Here is a 23,256-nt window from a genome sequence, read left to right on the forward strand (position 1 = left end):
AAATTGCTCACTAGGAGTTAATATTTGATTTATGCTAAACTTAAATGCTTTATTTTGCAGGTGAGCCTGTTTTAAATGCGATATTCTAAGGAGAGCTAAAAGAGGAGGAAAAAAATGTGAAAAGTACAAACAATGTTGTTTTAACATCAAGATCAGCCTTCATCACATGAGTATTGGGGCTAAATCCAAAAACCTGCTTTCAGTCAAAGCACGGAAGTGGTGCAGTAATGATACAGGGTTGCATGCAGTGACTTTATACCAAAAAACATGAAAAATCTCCTCAAATCTACACTTGAGAAAGAAACATTTGCATAATTTTAGTTGTTGGTCCTGAATTTGTCACATGAAGTGAAACAAACATAAAACTGAGAGAAAAGCTGCAGAAATTCTCGGTGAGGATGAGGTGTCGATGCTTGTTTTCCATTTGCTGCCATCAAGAACAGCCCCGCCCCCGTTACTCTAACCTCCTTTCAAGCACGAGTTTGGGTCTCGGGTGTGCGGCGCGTCTGTCACGTTGAGTCTGCGAGCGCGTCTTTCCTTCCAGACCTCCTGCTGGTTCCTCCATCCTCTGACCCCCCAGAGTTTCTCCATCTTCCCTCCTCTAATCCATAATCTCCAGAAGCTCCTGTGTTTGCATAATGAAGATGAGGTCTTCTTTCCCACAGACCTTCTTTCCCTCCTCTCTCTCTCTGTATTCCCTTCAATCTGACTCATTCCTTTGGGTCTATTTTTATCCCTCCTTCACTCCTGGAGTTTGTCTCTCCTCACTTTCCTGCTTGGAGGCGCCGCTCCGCTGACGGACGCACAGCTCAGGACCTGGTTTTCATTCTCCTCATCTCTCTTTGTTTTTCCTGCTGTGGGAGGGGGTGGGGCTTCACCGCTGCTGACCAGCACTCCTCGCTCTCGGGTTAGACTCGTGTCACCGTGTGTCTGTCATCGTGGTCGTGTTAACGTCAGCAGTTTTCCTGCATGCATGTGTGCGTGGGATGATGGGAAAAAACCTCCATCACCTCTTGTGGGATGCTGTTAATCAGGATTTAGGATTGTATTTAGTGATATATTAAAAAATGATTGTATTTATGGAAATATATAGTTCTGAAATACTAGTAGCAGTGAGATGAAATTGAGGTGTCTGAATATGTTTTTATTTTAAAAGTATGTGCAGGATATTTGCTGCAGAGGGCGCCGTACAGGAGACTTAACGGGTGCTTTAGTTAATGTAAGATACACTTAAAATAAATACTGTTAGATTTGCTGTTGATTAAAGGTTTTATCTAACTGGAGATCAGTCAGCTTAACAACTTCTAATAAAAAAATACACCAAAAGTTTTTACTCAGAATGAACTGAGCTGGAGCTAAAAAGGAGGATTAATCCTTCCATGTTTACCTTATAACAGATTTTAAATTTAAAAATTCTACAAATTTGAAAAAAAGGAAAACTGGTCTTATTGAATTTACTTATTTTAGGGAAAAAGTTCTTCTCACTAAGACATACTTTATTAAACTATTTTACTTTTTAGAAGCTTTATTGATAATTTAGTTTTTTACAAAACAGAAAAAACAAGGATTTTTTACTTTATTAAGATTCGGTTTTTTGCTGTTTTTTTTATTTTATTTTTATTTTATTAATATTTGTCTGATTTTATGTTATTTTATATTTGCATATATATTTATACTGTTTTCTGTCATATTGGTATTTTATTTATTTTAAATATTAGTTATTTCTTTTTTCACTCAGGTTTTTATAAACTTTTTTATACTTATTACTGTTTTTACTTATTTATTCAGGTTAAAACTCCTTTAATTTGTTCTTTTTTCAATGAAACTTTAACCCTGGTGTGTGTTCTATGGGGGGGGGGTCCTTCATGTCTTCTTAATCCACAGGATTCCTCTCATCTTTGCCCTTAAGGTCTCTGAACGTCAGTCCTGTGGTCACGGAGTGGGCCCTGGCCTGCCGGGCTCTGCGTAGTGTCCTGGGACCACGCCCCCTATGGTTATTAGTGGGCGGGGGGCAGATCCCCATGATATCACTTCATCCGTTTTTATTTATTTTGGTAAAAGGTTTATACTGGGGGAGGGAGGGGTGTTCATGTTGAGTAAAGCTTTTGTTTTGTGTGTATTTGTTTTTAAAGACTTTGCGCTTTTTAAAGTGTAGTTTTTACTTGCTTTTACGTAAACACAAATAAATAAAGTTTGAATCTCGTCCATTCGAGGCTTCATATCACATCCTCTGATCTAAATCTGATGAACGGATCTGGCGATGAGGAGCAGCTGATTCATCATAAGACACTTTCTGGACTCTTTTCAGGTCATCGGCTGATTTAAACTGTCAAATTTGTGCTTTCTTGAACTTTTCCGTGATATATGAGCTATAATATTACATCAGATTGTTTTTGTACTTCCATAAACCTCACTTAACCTTCTAGAAAAATCATTTTTTTGTTCATGTTTTGTTAAAATGTAGAGATATTTTACAGTTTGGCCTCATAAATGTTGGTTTTGGAACAATCCTGGCTCTAGAATCTGTGCGGCTCCTGGACTAAAGCCCTTCTCTCGCCTCTCTCAGGACCCGTTTGATGCAGAGCTTCAAAGAGTCCCACTCCCATGAGTCCCTGCTGTCCCCCAGCAGCGCCGCTGAGGCGCTGGACCTCACGCTGGACGAGGACGCCATCATCAAACCTGTGCATTCGAGCATCCTGGGGCAGGAGTACTGCTTCGAGGTGAGCCGGCCGACTGGCAGAACCCGGCCGGCGCTGAAAGCTGCTTAGTTTTCTCATCTTTTCATTAGTGCATCACCAGTTGAGAATGAATAGGAGACATTGTTTTGGCGCCGCAGTTGCTGTCTCCATGGTGACTAATGGCTGTGGTTGATGGATTTACCGTTGGCTGTAACCTCAGGTGACTACGGCTTCGGGAACCAAGTGCTTTGCGTGTCGCTCAGCTGCAGAGAGAGACAAATGGATCGAGAACCTGCAGAGAGCTGTCAAGCCCAACAAGGTGAGGGGAGAGAAAGGGAAAAACCACGGGACGCTCCTCTGTCGGTCTCTCCTCTCCCCGTCCCCGTCGCTGTTGTTTGTCTCCAGCGCAGCGCTCCATTGCTCTGTGTGAACCACCATCGTCTCTGTGTCTTGTCTATGTCGAGCAACTGAGAACGTTTGAAGACAGCAGGTCGAACCCGACGAGCCGGTCTGAAGAGCTTCCTCAGTTTAGAGAAACTTTCAAAAAGGTTTTAGATCTTCAGATCTATTTAAAAAATGTTCTGTGGTCTTTTAATCATGATGAAGACGTTTTTGGCCAAAATACAAGAACTTCTCGGCTGTAGCTTCTGTAGAGCGACAGTAGTTCATTAGTGAGGGGTGTTGGTGCGGAGAACTCCACTTCCCATCATCCATCTGTTTTCACGCAGCCCCAACCCTAACGCCCAACAGAAACGTCTACAAGTGGAGGCATCAGAATGGAGCAGAGCAGGAGCTTGTGGCTAGAAGCAGCAGATAGTTGTAGTATTGTAGTTCCTACTGTTGTGGTGCTCCGGATTCACGTCTGAATACAGAAATACTCAGAAATGAAGTTTTAACCTTCATTTTCTTTATATATGACCTTCATCCTATAATCAAAATGCTACAAAAACACGTCAGAAACACAGTTTTTATTGGATGAAGCTTCTGTCCAGTTTTAAAACACTTACAGAAACCAGTTTAGGTCTCAGAACAATGTGACAGAAAACTTCAGATCTGCTGAGATCACGTGTGTTAAGGCCCGGGGGCCGGATCCGGCCCTCCAGATCCTTTTATTTTATTGTTGTTAATGACCTGATGTTTTTTTTGACATTTTGACAAAATATATATTTTATGGAGAGTAAAATATTGAAAGTTATTTAAGGTTTAAATTAATTTATTCTGGAATAAAATTCCTGCCTTTTTATTATTCATAGTAATGTTAAAAAGTTACATTTTGAACGTTTTAAAATTTTCGTTTTATTGTGTTTTATAAATGTTTATCCTGTTCAACCCGCGACCTAAAGTGTGTTTAGGATTTTGTGCGACTGATATGTTGCTAATATTACCAGCATCTTTAAAAAAGCATCATCTATGGAGATACCAGGAATAAGAAATAAACCAACGAGTAGATCTGGAAAGTAAAATTTAAAAAAGGTTCTAAAAAGACCAAATGCACAAAAAAAGCTGCTAAAAAATGATCCCTGTTTCTTTAGTCCAGAAGTCAGCAACCTGCGGCTCCAGAGCCTCATGGGACTCTTGTATCCCTTCATTGTGGCTCTCTAGCCTTCATGAAAAATCCTAACGACTGAATAAATGAGAGATTAGTTCTTTAAGAGTTGTCCTTTCTGTTTACATGATATTTAACATGTCAAACAACTACGCAAAAAAAGCTAGAGTCCCAAAATGTTGTTTTATTTTTAGTAGATTACTCTAAAGTGGTTAATATTTTGAACAAATGCAGTTTAAAATAATTGAAAATGATTTAGAGTTGTGCGTTTTGTGCCTCACATCTCAAAGAATGACAATAAAAAGCTCTGTTTATTCTAAAAGTTTTGAGTTTTCTTATAAATAGATTCTATAGTTTTTTTTGCTTATTTTTGAGAGTAAAAGAAAAAAAGCAAAACAAAATCCTAATGATAAAAAACATCATGTTTGACAGATTTGCATTTTTAAATCAAGTAAATCTGCTGCAACATGAGGAGCTTTTTGACACAGGATGGGTTTTATTTTGAAAGGATCTAGTGTGTTGTGCACATATAGACACTGGTGTAGTTTAATTATTGTAATATTTAAAAGCTACATTCATAAATCAATGTTTATTTGTCAAAAAAGCATAAATATTGTGCATTTTTTAACGATAAAGTGAGACTTTGTGGCTCTTTTTTGGTTTTGGTGGCTATTTAACTAAAAGAAATGTCTCTTTCAGCGTTAAAGGTTGCAGACTCCTGTCTTAGACTGATCATATTTTATGAATATTTAGGAATGAAGGAAGCTACTTAAAAAAAACACCATCTATGGAGATACCAGGAATAAAAAATAAACCAACAAACTTGAAAGAAAAGCTTAAAAAGTAAAAAAAAAAAATGCACTAAAGCTGCTAGAAAGTTATTCTTTCATTAAAACCCATCCCAATTAAAATGTGTTTTTAACATAGTTTTTTTAAATAAAGATTTCGCTAATTTTAGCCAAAATTCAAAATAATTTAGTTTTTTTAGGACTAGTTTCTGCAGGACTTTATTAGAAATGATCCTCTGAATTGTGAACAAAACAAAGACGTTATTGGATCTATTTATCTGTAGCTGGATGGAGCCAGACGTCACAAATCTGCTCTTTTTCAAACTTTATTTTCTCACCTGCTCCTGAATTGAAACACTTTGAATCTTCATTTTCTTTAAATATGTCCTCCACCACACAAACATCCATTTGGTTTGATTTCATCCTCAGTTCGGTTCAAACTTATCTCAAAGGCACCAAACGCCCTCTTCCTGCAGCCTCCCCACGCCCGTCTCGCTCTCATTAGAGAAGAACAGACACGTGAGCCGAGCGGCTCTGATAGCGAATGGCGCCGGGGAGATATTAGGCCGGTCTGAGATGAAACGCCGCGCGCTGGATGCTGCGTCCAGATGCTGCTGCTGCAGGGGTCCCTGGCTCCGTCACGGGCTCGGAGGAACCCAAACCCCTCCTCCACGTCCTCACAGATGCACCAGCAGAGATAAGACCCACCACAGAGAAAGGGATTATGGGTATTTTTAACTTTCTGGACCCCTTAAGTCTGTCTTTGAGGGTTTATTTTAGTTTGATTTAGCGTTTCATTAGACGGTAAAGTTTGGGCTGGATTGAAATGTGGAAGCTGATGTCAGCGCCGGAGCTCCTGCTGGTGCTGCTGCAGCGTGTGGGCACTGGCACACTGCGCCGCCAGATGCTCGCCGGTTTGGAATTAATCAAGCCTTGTGTTTGGCAGCAGATATCAAAGAGAACCCAGACAGCAAACTCAAGAACTGAGGATCTCCGCGATGCTTTGCCTTTTGGAGATTTAGAACCAAAAGACTGAAACATGGCAACCCCAGCCCCCCCCTGCTGTGGACACATCAAATACGATTTGGAAGTGTCTGCAGAAACCTCGCCATGGCGTGCCTGTTGTCTGCACGTGTGCATCGCATGAATCTCATGTTTAATAGATGGGTGTCTTCATTTCCTGCTCGTCTTTGGGCGTCTTTCATGCCGTTCACAGTGTTGGAGATGAGAGCGCTCCAGCCGTCGCCATCCGCTCCGTCCTCCTGCAGGCTGGCCTGCTGTTGCCCTTCATTCGCCCTCGCTGTCTCTGTTTCCATCCGTCATGACTCTTTTCCCCTCATTACAGTCGTGCGCAAAAGTTTGGACTTCCTCTTTTCATCTTTTTTTTCTTTTTACAAACATATTAGAAAAAATCTGCTCAGTCTGAAGATTCATCACGGCGGTGGACGAGTAATAACTCGGTTTGAGCTGAAGCTTGGCGGGAATTGTGCAGCCAGACAACAATCTGTCATTTTACAGCTGAAAAAGTAATCAAGCTTTGAGGGCGGGCGAGTCAAAGCCCAGACTTCAGTTTGATTGAGAAGCTTTGATCGCCGCAGTGACGAGTTTAGAAACAAGGAGGTCATTTTGGGACCAAAATACTTTAAAAACGAGGTATGTGAACATTGACGCGTTAACACGCGCGATTAATCGAAAAGAATTAACACATTAATATGTATTAATGAAAATAATCAATTAACCTTCGCTTTAACTCTGCGGTTCAGGCTTCCACGGCGTGCGTTAAAACATTTCATTTATTATTATCTTGCTTACACCACGGTCACTTACAAAAAAATAAATATTCAATTGGTTTTTAGTACTTTATTCTGCTATTTTTGTGGTTTAGATCACTTTTTCACAAAAAGTGGACTCTTTGACCTGTGGTCCAGTGCAATAATATACAACTAAATAAAACATTTCAATTAATCGTGATTAATCCCGACACAAAAGTGCGATTAATCCGATTTTTTTTTATCAATTGGCAGCACTAATTAAAAATAAATGTTCTAAATGTGGAGTTTTGTGTGTCATTTCATATTGTGATTATTCACACATAAAAGTAGTCGGCAAATACCGACACCCAAAAAAAAAAATAATTATAGCGATTAATCGCGATTAATTTTTTCCAGTTTGCGATTAATTAGTTACATTTTTTTAATCGACTCCTGGCCCAATTATAAACAATCAAGTCAAGTTCTGGTGAAGAATATAAAAAGCTACTGATTTATGGGCTCGCTTGTATCTTCGTCTTTTATCCAGTGTGATCTTCGTCCCCTGGGAGTAAATCCGGCTTTGGTCTAGGGGACAATAACAAAAACTGGACACCAAAAATAAAAGGAACACAGTTTATTAAATAAAGGAAACGCTGTGTCCTGAAATGAAAGAAAATAATTAGTGTGCCGGTTAGAAAAGACAACTAAAGTGGGAATGGAACCTTAGCCAAACATAAAACAAGTGATGGAGACTGCTGATCACGCCATGGCTACTGTCAGCAGCTCCCTGCTAATGACGGTCTAACAAAAATACCCAAAGAAAACAAATAAACAAAGCTCACAAACTAAGACTACCAAGGTCCAAACTAGCTGACTGATGAGGACAAAAAGGGTAAAAGAGAAATAAACTGAAGCCCAGCCCGCTGCTCTGCTGGCCTCCTCTGTCTTAAATAGCTGGTATCAATTAAGGCGCATTGGCCACACCTGCCAGGTGAGCCGGAGGACTGGAGGGAAAAAGGTGCTGCAGGACGTAACATCCAGATTATCGTTGAATAGTTTTGGGCGATTTAGATTCAGACCCACCTTTTGCACATGACTGTTCCTCAAATCGATGAGCGGTTTTTACTTTGGCGTGACGCGGCCTCTTCTCCACGCAGGACAACAGCCGGAGGGTGGACAATGTGCTGAAACTGTGGATCATCGAGGCCCGAGAGCTCCCGGCCAAGAAGCGCTACTACTGCGAGCTGTGCCTGGACGACATGCTGTACGCGCGCACCACCAGCAAGCCCCGCACCGACACCGTCTTCTGGGGCGAGCACTTCGAGTTCAACAACCTGCCGGCCGTCCGCAACCTCCGCCTTCATCTTTACAAAGAGACGGACAAGAAGAGACGCAAGGTGACAGACGGAGTTCCCCAGAGAAACATGTCCTCACGGTTAAAACGAGAGCATTTCAAACGGATGAGTGTCTTTGTGAGATTGAGTTTCTGTTGGAAAAAAAAGTTTCTGGCTTCCTGCTACACTGCAAAAACATTTCTTTTAGAAATAAGATAAAAATAATGTCTGTACTTTTTAAAGGGACATTCAATCTATGAAAAAAAACGCGACTTATAGTCCGGAAAATACGGTAATTTGCTCTTGAATTTTTTCTTTTGTAGGACAGAAAGCAAGACGATTTTTCTTGACATTTACGTTCTTAAATATCAGTTTTTGAGGTACGTTGACACAGTTTATGGTGTCAGGAGAGATCACTCCACTGTAGAAGTGCTTCAAGTTTATAAACCTACAGTCAGAAGTCTTAGTCCCGTGCACTCGTATGGGGGTTGACCCGGCTGAAGGTTTTTGGGTCGCTCGGGTCCGTAGAGGGTCGTAGAGAGGATCCTTTGAGGCTCGTTCCACCACCTCAAGGGACATCATGAAAATGGAACGTACCATTGTCATGCATGTAGGAAGTACTTATAGGGCCATGTACAGGTGATGATGTCATACGGTGCCACACTCTAGTCCAGGAGTGTCAAACTCAAGGCCTCGAGGGTCTGCAGAAATCCTGCCTTATCTGCTGCTGATTACCTGGATCAGGTGTGTTTAACCAATAAGGAGCTTCAGTGGCTGGTTGGTTAGGACACCGGCCCTCGAGGCCTGGAGTCTTGATTGAGTGCCGGCCCCTTACTAGCCATGTGTTCACGTGGGGTTTGCCCAATGTCCTGCTTTTCAACAGTCAGGCTTATCACCTGAACAGAACTAGTTTTTATTTTTTTATTTTCCCCAAACGGCGGATATGACATCACTGATTTCACAAAGTGAAAATCTCATCAATACGAACATTGAACTGTGAGAAGCCAGAACTACAAAGGAAAACAGTTTAGATGTGTTTGTTGATTTTGCTGAATTTCACTTAAACTAACATGTTTATAAAAGTATTTTGAGTTTCTTGTTAAATATTGAATAATCTAAATAATAATTAATAATTCTTTAGATAGGCATTGTTCTGGAATTGGAGACAAAAACCCGTAAACTAAAGATGTTTATTCAAAAGTTTTTATCACAACTGTGTTTTTATTAAAGGAAAAGAGCACATATTTAGGGCTGGTCAGCATCCCCATCTCCAGCATCACCGGACGGCAGTTTGTGGAGCAGTGGTACCCGGTCATCCAGCCCAGCGTCCTCACAAAGGGAGCCGGCGTCGGAGGAGGGAAGATCATCAACGCATCGCTTCGCCTGAAGTCCCGCTTCCAGACCATGAACATCCTGCCCATGGAGCTTTACAAGGAGTTCGCGGAGTACGTCACCAACAACTACCGCACCCTGTGCGCCGTGCTGGAGCCCGTGCTGAGCGTCAAGAGCAAAGAGGAGGTGGCGTGTGCTTTGGTGCACATACTGCAGAGCACGGGAAAGGCCAAGGTACGGACCATCGGTCCGCGGGTTCAAACGTTCTCTCTACGCTGCAGTAACGCCGCTCCTCCTCTCTGCAGGATTTCCTGTCGGACATGGCGATGTGTGAAGTGGACAGATTCATCGACCGCGAACACCTTATCTTCAGAGAGAACACTCTGGCCACCAAAGCCATAGAAGAGTACCTCAAACTGATCGGACACAAGTACCTCAAGGATGCCATCGGTGAGCTGGAGCGTCCTCCTTCCTTTACTTCCTCACGATAAAACAAAAAACTCAAAACTGCAACACCGTCCAAAAACTGACAAACTGACGCTTTTCTAAATCTTGAAACATTTTCAATTTAAAAGCTTTTCTTTTTAGGATGACAGAAAATAAAATGAGATAAAAGGTGTTCACCTGTTTCCATGGTTCGTCTAAGAATCGACATGTTTCTGTCGACAAATCCTCGGCTACAGAAATTTATTTTATTTAGTTTTCTTATTTTATTTTATTTCATTCTATTCAGTTTGTTTCATTTCATTTTATTGTTTTCTATTTTTATTTTATTGTGTTTTTTATTTGATTTGATTCAGTTTATTATATTTGCATTTTATTTTATTTTTTCATTTTATTATATTTTACCTTTATTTTTATGAATAAGAATAAAAATATTAGTATTTTACCTTTTTTTTATTTTACTCATTTAATTTTATTATATTTTACTTTTTATTTTAATTTGTTTTATTTTGTTTTATTTTATTTTATTTAACCTTTATTTTTTAATGATTTTATTTCATTTTTTTTATTGTATTTCACTTTTTATTTTAATTTATTTTGTTTTATTGTATTTTATTTATTTTTTATTTTCATTTTATTTTACTTTTTATTATATTTTTGATTTTCTTTTATTCTAATTTATTTCATTTTATTTTACTTTTTATTGTATTTTATTTCATTTTATTCATAAATACATTTTGGCCAATAACTCAAAACACATTAATGGGTGAATTCGATCACTAAATACAATAATTCACTGACAGGAAACCGATAAAATTCTTCTTTTGGACTAAACTTCCTCCTTCATGTTGAACACTATCGATGTCAGACGGAATAAACTCCCAACTTATAACCGCCTCATGTTACTTGTGCTCTGCTTTCATAAGTCAATAATAAGTAAAGAGATCCCGCTCCCTAGTGTTCATGAAGCGGACATGCACGTCATTATGACACAAAAGAGAAAAAGCAGAGAAGCCAAAGGATCTTTAAATACTTTTTTAAGATGAAGAGTTTCTGGCTGCTTTTTATCAAAGATGTACAGAATCAAACAGAACATGAGTAATGTTATCCATATTCTGACCTGTAACCTTCAGGGGAGTTCATAAGAGCCTTGTACGAGTCAGAAGAAAATTGTGAAGTGGACCCGATGAGAATATCACCTTCAATTCTGCCAGACCATCAAGCCAACCTTCGCATGTGCTGTGAGCTGGCCCTCTGCAAAATCGTCAACTCCCATTGGTGAGTTAAACGTGAATACATGAAGAGTCGTGGTGAGGAGACACTGATGCTGCTGCCTTCACAGCGTGTTCCCTCGAGAGCTGAAGGAAGTCTTTGCCTCCTGGAGGGTGCGCTGCGCAGAGCGCGGCCGCGAGGATATTGCAGACCGTCTCATCAGCGGCTCTCTGTTCCTGCGCTTCCTGTGTCCGGCCATCATGTCCCCGTCGCTGTTCAACCTCACCCAGGAGTACCCGGATGAGCAGACGTCTCGCACGCTCACCCTCATCGCTAAAGTCGTGCAAAACCTGGCCAACTTCTCCAAGTCAGTACAGTGGAGTTTTGCTATTCCGGTTTACCAATGTTTGTGCTTTTTTATGTTTGATGAGAATTTCAAGCAGACAACTGTTTGATTAGAAAGCTGGAAGCAGATTGTCCTTATTTTTAGCTTTTTGTAGAGATTCAAACATGAAACTAATGTTCAGGTCAAAGACGGTGTCATCAGCGTATTGACTGATGACAGGATCCCTAAAAACAGAACAGATGGAACTTGAGTCAGTATATGCTAAACTTTTGACCACTTTTGGTCAAAAATTGATTGAAAAAAAAAACAGTTTGATATAACATGACTCCACTCTCATCCCAGATTCAAAAAAGGCAAAAGATAAAAAGGGGCGGGAATAGAACAGGCAGATTGATCGGGGGAGGTGTGATCTGGATCTGTGATTGACGATGACAGTGAGGTTAGCTAAGAGGATCTTTTTATTAGCTGGGCTGATTTAATTGATTAATGGATTTGAATCAATCTAAGCTCAATAAACCAATAATTGATCCATAAAATTAGAAATCAATTTAGCACATGAAAGCTAGCGTGATGCTATTGTTTAATGAAATGGACCGCTAATGCTAACGCTCGGTCGACGTAAACATACATAGTTGATGACACGGACATCTTTATAAACTCAGAGGCATTAAATCTACAAACTATTTTTTTAAAAGAAACATTTGTTTAAAAGTAACAATTTTTGGTCTAAAACACTTTTTTTTGTCTTTCTTTTTTCTTCTTCTGGAATAAGGTGTAATAATACAGCGCCATCGCCACCTAGTGGCCAAACTGAAATGGAGAAGCAGAACAATGTTTACGATGTTGGAACATTCTGGTTAGAACTTCTCCGTTTAGAGAATCCATGTAACACTCAATGATATCAACAATCTCATTATTTCACTAATAGATTTTACAGTATTTGAACTGGATCAGATGAATATAAATATCTTCAAAACTTATATTCATGATTAATTTATTTCTAGACAAATGTGTAAACCGTGTGAACTCAAACTTGAAATGAATCAAATTGTGTTGAGTGGATCAAAAGAATCGAAAAAAGTTGAGCTTATACTTGACTGGTGATAATCAGCAGTTGTGTTTTAGAGCCAATGGAGTGACTATTGGTTAAAAAAAGAAAGAAAGAATGTCATTGTCCTCACAACCGTCTACTGGAGCTACAAACTCTGGCTGAACTCTACTGGAGGTTTTGGTATCACTGCAGCATTGTTCTGGGATTCTAAGTTTTAGGAAAATTGTTTTTTTTTTTGTATAATTCTTGTGTCAGTTGGGTGTCACAGCCCGATTAAAGTGAAATTAAGTTCATAGTATTTCTGAATGTTTTAAATATAAGGAATAGGAAGAATCTGATCATATTTTTGGGGTATAATGATATCAACAGAACTTTAGAACAGAAACTTCTAGCACCAAAAACGATGCTGTTCCTCTGACTCTGGCAGGTTTGGCAGCAAAGAGGAGTACATGTGTTTCATGAATGAGTTCCTAGAGATGGAGTGGGGCTCCATGCAGCAGTTCCTCTATGAAATCTCCAACCTGGACAGCGTCAGCAACGCAGGCGGCTTCGAGGGATACATCGACCTGGGCCGGGAGCTGTCCATTCTGCACAGCCTCCTGTGGGAGGTCATGGCTCAGCTCAGTAAGGTGAGAATGTTTCACTGTTTCACTAGCGTCCCTAGAACCCCAAATGAAGGAAGGCATGTTCAGGACGGATCACAACAAAGAAAAAACAAAAAGGCAGAACATTCTTCTTTAGGGTTTTGGTTGCCGCAAACAATTTATTTGTTTGTTTCTTTACGGGGTCTGACAGATCAGGGATAATCCGTGATCGATTATGCACACATGTGTACCTTTTTCATTTAAGATTTATTTGAACATTGGGGGGGTGAAGGGAAAATTAGCATTTTAAGCATTCCTTTCTCTCAGTTTTTGTAGATTTGCGCTCCAGACATGTAAATGTATCAGAAACTACCGTATTTTCCAGACTAAGTCGCTCCGGATTATAAGTCACAGGAGCCAAAAGATGCACAATGAAGAAGAAAAAAAACATATATAACTCACACTTTTAAGAGAAAATACTGTTATTTAAACCTACAGCGCCCTCTAGTGGTTGTTAGTGGGAAACAACCGCTAACAGGCAACTGGTTCTTAGTGGCGAAAATAACGAATATTTGAGCCTATTTCGCTCCTGAGTATAAGTCGCACCCCTGGCCAATCTATAAAAATAAAAAAGTGACTTATAGTCCGGAAAATACAGTACATGTTTTTACATTTTTGCTTATGTGGAAAGTTCAAGGATGTGTGAGTTTATATTTATGCTCTGAAGTACTTTATACATTTTTTCTCAAATATATTATTATTATTATTATATATATATTATTTTGAAGCTTTTCAAAAAGTGATTTTAGGCTTTTATCTTGTTGGTTTTTCCTGTTTTTTTTTTCTTTTTTGCTTTTGACTGGTCCAAAAAATGATCCAAACGGTGACCCTAAATCCCAACTGTACGTTTTGTGATCCGTTACACCCCTAGTTTCTTTAAATGCCAAAAGTTTTAGGCCAAATGTCATAAGGAACACAGCTTCCAAAAAGTCTTTGACATCCACCCACTTTCCAGGCCCGCCTAATCCCTTTTGGGGTCACGGCGTTGCTGGAGCCTATCCCATGTACCATTGGGCAAAAGTGGGGTGCACCCTGGACAGGTCGCCAGTCCATCACATGGCACCTCTGGAACCATCAGGGTGACTTTTGACCCTCTAATCTGAAGTTGAAGCATCTGGACTCAAATTCTTCTTTCTTGAAACGTTTAATCCAAGTGATGTCATCAGTCATTGAAGACGTCACCTGGACAAGTGATTAATTTCACCGTAGTTAATCAATTTAATCAATTTAGCTTGTTGGATATAAATGAGATTATAATAATCTAAATGTTTGGAAAGATTGGATTCTAAAAGCATATTAAAACAAGCTCTATATAAGGAAGTGTCTTCAGATGAGCTGGCACTTTACAAATGAACTGAATTTCATTGATCTCTCCCATAAAGGGCATTTGTTTCACATCAATTCTTTTAGTTCTGCAGTTCTCATTGGGGTTGATCAACCTGGTGGTTCATCACACTCCTGTGTTTTCAGCATTTGAGTGATGACCGTCACTAAAGCTCTAGATTTACTATAACCTTTTCCAGATGATTTCCTGGTTGAAGTACTTTGAGACCACCCTAAATGTGAATTAACACTTCATAAACGTTTGTGTTTGATCTCCTTTTTCCACACTGAACCATAAAGAGCTGAAATTAATATCCCCTTAAAATTAAATATCTTCAACCTCTTGATACCTGTTGATGCATCAAACCACTTTAGCATCTACTTAAAATAAAAACTTTGTGAATATTTTAATTAAAATTTGATGTTCATTTGTCTAATATTACATTTCTGTGATCATGTAAAATATTTAGGTGTGACAGACAAATGAAGAGTCTAGATTGGGGGAAAATACAAAAATGCTCAACGGTATAAGATGAAGATTTGTGCAGTTGAGTCTGGGAGCGGTCTCTATGTTCCCTCGCCTCAAACATTTATCTAAATGAGGCTGAGATTCATCTCTGGAGGTCGCTCTGACATCAGCCCGACAGCAGAAGCAGAGGTGGGGGGGGATGGCTTTTTAACGACACAGAAACACAGCAGAAACGGTTCTGCTTGTCTTCCCAACCGCAGGACGCCATTATCAAACTGGGTCCTTTGCCCCGCCTCCTGAACGACATCAGCATGGCCCTGCGTAACCCCCACCTCCAGAGGCAGCCGAGCCATCAAACCGACAGGGTGCCGGACAGGCAGACGGACCGGCTGCTGTCCCGGCCCAGCTTCAACCGGGGCATTTCCTCCGAGTTCCAGAACCTCATGATGAGGGATCTTAACAGGTACGCTTGTCTCGGTGTTCTGGATGATTAATACCTGCGCTCTCAGGATGTTTAGCAACTGTCTTGTTACCCTTTTTATTGCAGCTGTTATTAGCTGGGGCCACTTCAGCTGTTTCATTTGGTTGAGATGTTTCATGAAACAGATGTTTTGAATTCCACCGGCTGTCTCACAGATGCCGGAGCCGATCTTTACTTTACTCAACTCATCTGGTCTGTTCTCCTCAGCAGCTGTCCCAAACACAATATCACTTCAATCAGTTCAATTAATTCAAACATTCTGAGTCAAAAAACAACTTTAATATCCAACAGTCTTTTAGTGCACAAAAGGTTTCTTGTGTTTTGTGATTGTTAGGTAAAGCTTGAGCTTTATAGGGTGGATATCGGGTGTCTGTGGGTGTAAGAGTCGCCCATTTGAAACATCAAGATGGTAGATTGATCGATAAGCCCACAAAGTGAAACGGTTCATGCACGTCTCTCTACAGGTGACAAGTCATAGCGGACACTTGTACAATACGTAAGGCAAAATCAGGCTGAAGTAGAATGGACGCAGGCGTGTCGTATGGACTATGCAAGGAGTCTATTAGTGCTGCCACAAATGATTATTTTGATAGTCAACTCATCGACGATTATTTTTACCGATTAGTCGACTAATCGGGTTATGCACAAAGTGGATGTAAAATGCGTCATTAGCTTTTAACTAACTAAAAACTAGATATATAGCATTACTCGCAATAATGCTAGTGTGAATGCTGTAAACTGAATATGGCAGCTGAAGATGCTGAAGCTGATAGCTGAAAACGCTGAAGCTGATAGCCAGCTAAAATATTAATAAAATGTCAAATTAGCCTGAAAAACTAATAAAAACAGACTAAGTTAGCCAATAAAGCTAGCATGTAGCTGAAATATTAGCTAAATTCGAAAACAACCTAAAAAAAACAAACAAAAAAAAGCCTAAGTTAGCCAGAACAGCTATCATGTAGCTGAAATATCAGCTAAACTCCAACAATGCCTAAAAAACAAAAAAAGCCCTAAATTATTTAAAACTGCTACCATGCAGCTAAATTATTAGGTGAATCCCAAATTAGCCTAAAAAAAATCCTGAGAAAATCCTAAATTACCCAAAACAGGTAGCATGTAGCTGAAAGATTAGCTGAACTCCAAATTATCCTTTAATACAAGTTTGTTTTAATGCTAATTTGGGATTCAGCTAAGATTTTAGCTGGCTATCAACTTCAGCATTTTTAGCTATCAGCTTCAGCGTTTTTAGCTATCAATTTCAGCATCTTCAACTATCAGCACTAGCATCTTCAGTAGCCACATTCAGCTTATAGCATTCTCACTAGCAATATCACAGGTAATGCTATACATCTAGTTCAGAATTATGTTAATAAAAAGTTATGGTTTTAAAGTTTAAAAAATGTATTTTTAGAGCTTTCAATAAATGTTCATCTTGTTCGACCCATGACCTAAGTTGTGTTTTGGATTTTGGCCTCCTGTGCGATGAATTTGACTCCCTGAGCTAGACTTTTCAATGGAAATGGTCACTCGAGGCCGGTGTGAACGTCGTATAAAGACATGATAACAGTCGGCTTCTGCTCTTGTCATCCTGCAGCTCTATCGACATCACTCGTTTGCCTTCCCCCACCTCCACCGGGGGGGTCATGCCATCCCGCTCCCAGATGAGTTTTCAGGACCGCGACCACCCTCATCGAGCCTCCAAAGACATGTTTTACGTCTCCCGCCCGCCCCTGGCCCGCTCCAGCCCAGCGTACTGCACAAGCAGCTCGGACATCACAGAGCCAGACCCCAAGGTAGGTTTGATCCGGCGGGCTTAGGGAATCATCATCCATCCACTAGGTGTACCTCTTTCTCTGAGCGCGCTCAGTATGGCATGCATGCTGTCATACTCAGAAGTGTCTGCCATCCAGTTCTGGAGGCTGTAGTTTGTCATGACATCTGCTTTTTTTTTTCCACTGATTCACCTCGCAATTCATCTAGCGGTATTTCCTGGGAAATACGTTCAGGCATTGCGATACCCGAGCAGCCCTCGTGGTAAAAACACCCGCACCACCCTAACCCATGTCATCCTCGGCCCCCCCAACATGATTACAGAGGGGGCCCATCAGCCTCTCATATCCCTTACTATCTAGGTGCTCAGTGTCAATAAAAGCGTATCTATGATGGACCTCCAGGATTCCCGAATGAACAGCGTGTCTAATCTGCAGTCGGTGGACATGCTCAACTCCTCCCAGGCCTCCATCGCCGGCATGGGCAGCTTCGGCGGGCTGAGCAGCGGAGGCGGTGGCGGCCTGGGGTCGGGCCTGAGCAGCCAGCTGCGGGCTGGTGGGAGGTTGTCAGCTGGCTCTGGCGGCTCCAGTATGTCCGGCGGCCTCCGGCTGAGCCAGCTGAGCCAGATGGGCACCACCTCCGACTCGCTATCCCAGCAGCAGCAACAGCAGGCCGCCGCCATGCGCTACCCGCTTTCCTTCCAGAATCCCCTCTTTCATCTGGCGACGGCTGACGGCCCCCAGCACCACCAACTCCATCACCAGCACAGCCGGGCTCAACCCCCAGCCCCCATTCTACTGGCCCCAGACCCCGAGCCCTCTCACCAGTCCTACATCCCACAGTTTGCCCATGGGGGGTTCTCCCGCAGTGAGGATCTGTCCACCCTCAGGACCAGGGACGGGCACCTGGGCCAGCCCAGCATCATCCACTCTCACAGCTACAGCGACGACTACAGCAGGGCCGACTACGGCCGCAGGCAGATGTCCATGCACGTGCAGGTAATTCACTCACAGTCAAATGTTCTCACGATTCAAATGGTTTCTCTTTCACCTTCACTCTGCTGTTTAACTGATCCAAGCGGAGAGCCAAAAGTGACTTTCTTATTTGCATAAATGACCAGTAAAATACCATAGTGTCGGGAATGGCGGATGAAGGACCCAAACGCAGAAGACCAGGCTTGGGCACAGAAACTTAAAACATTTAATACATTTACCAAACCAATCAAATACCCACAGAGACCAAAATGGTGAGAGAATCCTGACAGATTGAAGCTTAAAAAAACACTTAAGCTTCATGCTGAGGCAGCTGGTCTCATCACACGATAACGCACGTTAGAGCGATACTGAACATTCGGGAATCGATCTGATACCGGTCAATGTCGTCGATATCGATATTGATATTTTATGTAAATGCGGAAAATGTGATGTGAACCTCAAAATTCAATTGTTTTTAATCACCATAAATTTTTTTTTTTGGTAAGTTTCCCTTTTTTAAATTACTTGATAAACATGAAACCAAAGTAATTTATGACAATTGTGGTGCAGTAAAAAATCAAAATACGACTTAAAAGGTGGCTTTGTTTAGTTTTTTTCATGATGAAAGACTTCCAACTTTTACTTTAATACCATCGAGGAGTTATTTTTTTTCTAATCTTCAACGGAAAACAAAATTAGAAAAAGAAACAACGAAAAAACCATCAGGTCCAGTACTTTAATTTACCAAATCAAAAAAGAGCAATCCAAAAAATATTGAACACAAACCTCTTATTTTTGCCATAATTCAAATCACCTTTCTCAAAAAGGCGGAGCATGGTTCCTGCGCGCTCATGTTGAAACCGTTACCATGACAACGTTATGCACCGCATATTAAACAGAAAAATACATAAAAAACGTTTAAACTTAAAAATATAACAGGACTGTTCAAATAATTTATTTAATATTTAATATTTATTTTCTTCTGAAACGACCATAGTGTGAGCAGGATAAAATGCTTCTCCAGGTGTGTAGACGCAAAAATAAGATTAATATGCTAAAACGCGCTTAAATATCTGGAAATAATTAATTGCAATTAACGCTATAATTTGACAACCTTAGACAAAATACCAAACACAAACCACAAAATATCTGTCTTACATGTTCCTTATTTTAATGTTGTTTTGCATATGAAACAATTTCACCTAATAATAATACACAGTATGATGTAGGATTATTTGTAATTGCATGACTGACATTTTTCTGTAATCAAGTAATAAATATTGTTTTCCTGGTTTCTTTTGAAGGATAATCTCCAGCAGCAACAGCAAATGATGGGCATGGCCTCGCAGACTGGGACCTCCCACTCTTCCCTGGCCACCACACCCCCATCCACAGTCCAACCCATGCGCCAGAGTTCAGTTGCTCCGCCTCCCAGCCAGCGTGTCAAGTCCCAAACCTCCCACCAGCTGTCCGTCAGCTCGGCCGCCGGCCCCGCCGCTTCTGGGAAAAGCCGGCCGCAGAGCGGGAACCTCCTCCAGTCGCCGGAGTCCGGCTATGGCGGCAGGCCGCGGCAGTTGTCGGTCAAAGACAACACGGCCCCGGGGCTTCCCCACCAGCAGAGCTCAGTCAGGGAAAGCGGGAGTCCGCAGGGGACGACCAGCCAGAGCGCTCAGCAGTCCCCGCAGCAGAAAACCCAACAGCACCTTCTCAAACCCACAATGTCCAAACAGGTACCGTCCAAACCCTCCAGTACAGTCATCTGGTCTTCTGTTGGTGGCAAATTACTTTTGTACGTTTTGAAACATGTTTGTCTAGTAGATCACAAACGATTTTAAGTGACTTTAAGTTACCTTGGTTCTAAAGCTAGTTCCTCTGGGAACAGTTTTGGGACCATTTATGATTGTTCTGTAGATCAAAATGAATAATCTATAAGGATTAAACAACTAGAGTTGTATTTATGCGGATGATACTGCAATATATTGTCGTCCACATTATGTTGTGTAGCATTGATCCAATTTACCTTTAATGCCCTGGGGGTAAAAAAAACTTTTTTACAGTTCTCAGATTGGTTTCAGTTTCATAGCTCGCTTTATTACACATTGCACAATCGGTGATTAGCTGATGAGGAATTGTAAACTGCAGCTTGAAATAATCATTTGATTTAGTTTTCTTTTTATTAGTTTTCCTTAAAGTTTGCTGCGTTTGTAGCACAGCTCAGACTTACTGCTCCTCTTGACCTCAAATTCAAACTCTGATTATCTTTGGATCTATTTTAAAGCGCTCCTAATGATTTTTTAATTACGATAATGCCGTTTTTGCCACAAATAATAATAAACTGTATTGTTTTCTAGAACAGTTTTTGCAGCAGTAGTTCATTAGAAATGTACCTGTGAGTTGTGAGCAGGACCGTTGCTGCGGAGCAACTTCGCCGTTATGGAGAGAAAATAGCATCATCCCGATTTGTGTGCACGTTATTCTTGATTTATGACTTGGATGAATTTAGAATTTTTTGTATTCATTATTGGGCCATATCTGTTTAAGAAAGTGGGAAAATGTTAAGTATCACTAGATAATATTCACAATATAAGTAAGTGGATACATTTTGGAGACGTGAAAAGAGTCTCACATCAGATTTGTGCGCGAATATGTTTTTGTTTTGTGCGCACTTTTTAAAGATTTGTGTGTAATTTAGCTTCAAGCTGTTGTAACTTTAAGTTGTGCATGTGTAAATTGAAATTTTTTTTTTATTTATTTAATCATTTTTGCACTTATGCACAAAATGTATTGAATAAATTAGAAATTAAGAATTGCATATGCACAAATCCAAAGTTAAGCACAAATCAGCTCAGTGGCCTTGTGGTAGAGCGTCCGCACTGAGACTGGAAGGTCGTGGGTTCAAATCCCGGTTGAGTCATACCAAAGACTCTAAAAATGGGACCCAGAGCCTCCCTGCTTCACACTCCGCATTAAGGGTTTGGATTGGTGAGTTAAACCACCAACTGTTCCAGAGCGCAGCTGTGTCTGCAGCTCACCACTCCCCCAGGGGGAGGGGTCTAATGCGGAGAACAAATTTCACACACCTAAGAGTGTGACAACTGATGGGACTTTAACTTTTAAAATCAAGAATATGCACACATAAATCCAAAGATACCCACAAATCAAAAATTAAGCACAAATCAAGAATTACACTCACACATATCGGGCTGAGACCATTTTCTCTCCATACAACCTCCCTTTTCTCTGACTGAGAACTCAAAGGGGAATTGTGTTCTGCCAACTGTATATTTATGTCACAAATGCACTCTTTTTCAAACTGCATTTTTTACTTTTTCTCTGTTTCACAAAATTTGAATAAAGAAATACTCAGAATTGCTGTTTTAAGCTTAAATATGTCCCACATCATCAGAAGAACAAACACAAGAACACCATTTCCCTCAAAGTGGGTTCTGAATACTCGCATTAGCTGCTGTTAAAGTCTTTGAGACGCTCTTGTTCTGATATCCAGCGTGTTGTCGTTTCTCTGCAGGGCTCACAGACTCCATCTACCCTGAACCCCCCGACCCCGGCGAATGAGCGGACGGTGGCCTGGGTGTCCAACATGCCTCATCTGTCAGCAGACATAGAAAGCTCGCGGATCGATCGTGAGGACTACAAACTGAAGGAGTACTCCAAGAGCATGGATGAGTCGCGCATGGACAGGGTACGCACCATTATTACAGAGAATTGATTTTTATTCGTAACCGTTTAGTGAAAAAAGGCTTGATCCTCCCCTCAGGTCCGAGAGTACGAGGAGGAGATCAACTCTCTGAAGGAGCGACTGGTGATGTCTCACAAAAAGTTGGAGGAGTACGAACGGAGGCTCCTCCTACAGGAGCAGCAGACCAATAAGATCCTCCTACAGTACCAGAACCGCCTGGAGGACAGTGAGCGGAGGCTACGACAGCAGCAAGTGGAGAAAGACTCCCAAATTAAAGGAATAATTAGCAGGTAAATGGAGGCTGTTTATGGGATGGAGGCCAGAAGACAAAGATGTCCTGTGGTCTTTTTAGGGAGGAAGCTGGCCACTTTATGCTTGCCTTTTTGAGTTCTTGGTAAACAGCTTTTTTTTAAAATTTTTTTATTCCCCAAATATGTAGGACCCTATTTAGATCAATTAAATGTAATATTTTTGCCTAAAATACACATTATAGTTTAAAAAGAAGTTGCAACATCTAAGTCAGGTAAATTAGACGTAAGGCGATAAAATAGATGACGAAGACTTCTAGAGTTGCAAACAGGCAGGCATGGCAGACTCCCCTGCTGGGGGTTTTCCAGTTTTTTTATTCAGTGTGCATTTGAAGCTGTAATGGAACGGCCTTCGAGCAAACACTTGTTGTTTTTTTATAGAAATCACTAACAAATGAGGCAGTTTGTATGATAGGAGTGGAAACTTGATCACCTTATAGTCAGACGCGAACAACCAAAGTAGCTGCTGTCTTCAGGATTATACAGTGAGGCAAAAAAGTATTTAGTCCGTGACCAGTCGTGCAAGTTCTCCCACTTAAAAAGATGATAGAAGCCTGTAATTTTCATCATAGATATACCTCAACTATGAGAGACAAAATGAGAAAAGAAATCCAGAAAATCACATTGTCTGATTCTTGAAGAATCTCTAAATTATGGTGGAAATAAGTATTTGGTTATTAACAAAAGTTTAATCAATACTTTGCTATTTACACTTTGTTGGTAGTAGCAGTCAAACGTTTTCTGTAAGTCCTCTTAAACTGTTGCTGGTATTTTGGTCCATTCCTCCATGCAGATCTCCTCTAGAGCCGTGATGTTTTGTGGCTGTCTCCCTCCAAAGACTTTCTATGGGGTTGAGATCTGGAGACTGGCTATTCCACTTCAAGACCTTGAAATGTTTCTTCTGAAGCCACTCCTTCGTTACCCGTCAGTGTGTTTGGGATCATTCTGATAGATCCAGACATGTTTCATCTTCATAGAAAGGAGGTTTTCACTCTAAATCTGACCATACATGGTCCCATTCATTCTTTCCTTCACACAGATCAGTCATTCTGGTCCCTTTGTTGAAAAACAGCCCCAAACCATGATGTTTCCACCCCCATGCTTTACA

General features: G+C 40.8%; 1 protein-coding gene across 14 annotated transcripts in view; it reads left to right on the top strand.

The window, feature by feature from the left end:
• The window catches only part of syngap1b (synaptic Ras GTPase activating protein 1b), a 207,159-nt gene that overhangs the window by 157,981 nt on the left and 25,922 nt on the right, over positions 1-23,256 (top strand). For 9 of the 14 annotated variants that reach the window (XM_036215928.1, XM_024258256.2, XM_024258261.2 and 6 more), the window contains 14 exons: positions 2,567-2,720; positions 2,899-2,997; positions 7,921-8,160; positions 9,328-9,663; positions 9,735-9,879; positions 11,007-11,151; positions 11,216-11,452; positions 12,910-13,111; positions 15,179-15,381; positions 16,994-17,192; positions 17,574-18,167; positions 19,448-19,873; positions 21,670-21,843; positions 21,919-22,130. In XM_036215928.1, coding sequence (XP_036071821.1) covers positions 2,567-2,720; positions 2,899-2,997; positions 7,921-8,160; positions 9,328-9,663; positions 9,735-9,879; positions 11,007-11,151; positions 11,216-11,452; positions 12,910-13,111; positions 15,179-15,381; positions 16,994-17,192; positions 17,574-18,167; positions 19,448-19,873; positions 21,670-21,843; positions 21,919-22,130 — 3,366 coding nt within the window. The remainder of the gene's footprint in view (positions 1-2,566; positions 2,721-2,898; positions 2,998-7,920; positions 8,161-9,327; positions 9,664-9,734; positions 9,880-11,006; positions 11,152-11,215; positions 11,453-12,909; positions 13,112-15,178; positions 15,382-16,993; positions 17,193-17,573; positions 18,168-19,447; positions 19,874-21,669; positions 21,844-21,918; positions 22,131-23,256) is intronic. The other 5 variants (XM_024258258.2, XM_024258260.2, XM_024258266.2 and 2 more) reach the window with 5 other exon arrangements.

Source organism: Oryzias melastigma, linkage group LG16, assembly GCF_002922805.2.
Source record: "Oryzias melastigma strain HK-1 linkage group LG16, ASM292280v2, whole genome shotgun sequence".
Classification (NCBI taxonomy): Eukaryota; Metazoa; Chordata; class Actinopteri; order Beloniformes; family Adrianichthyidae; genus Oryzias; species Oryzias melastigma.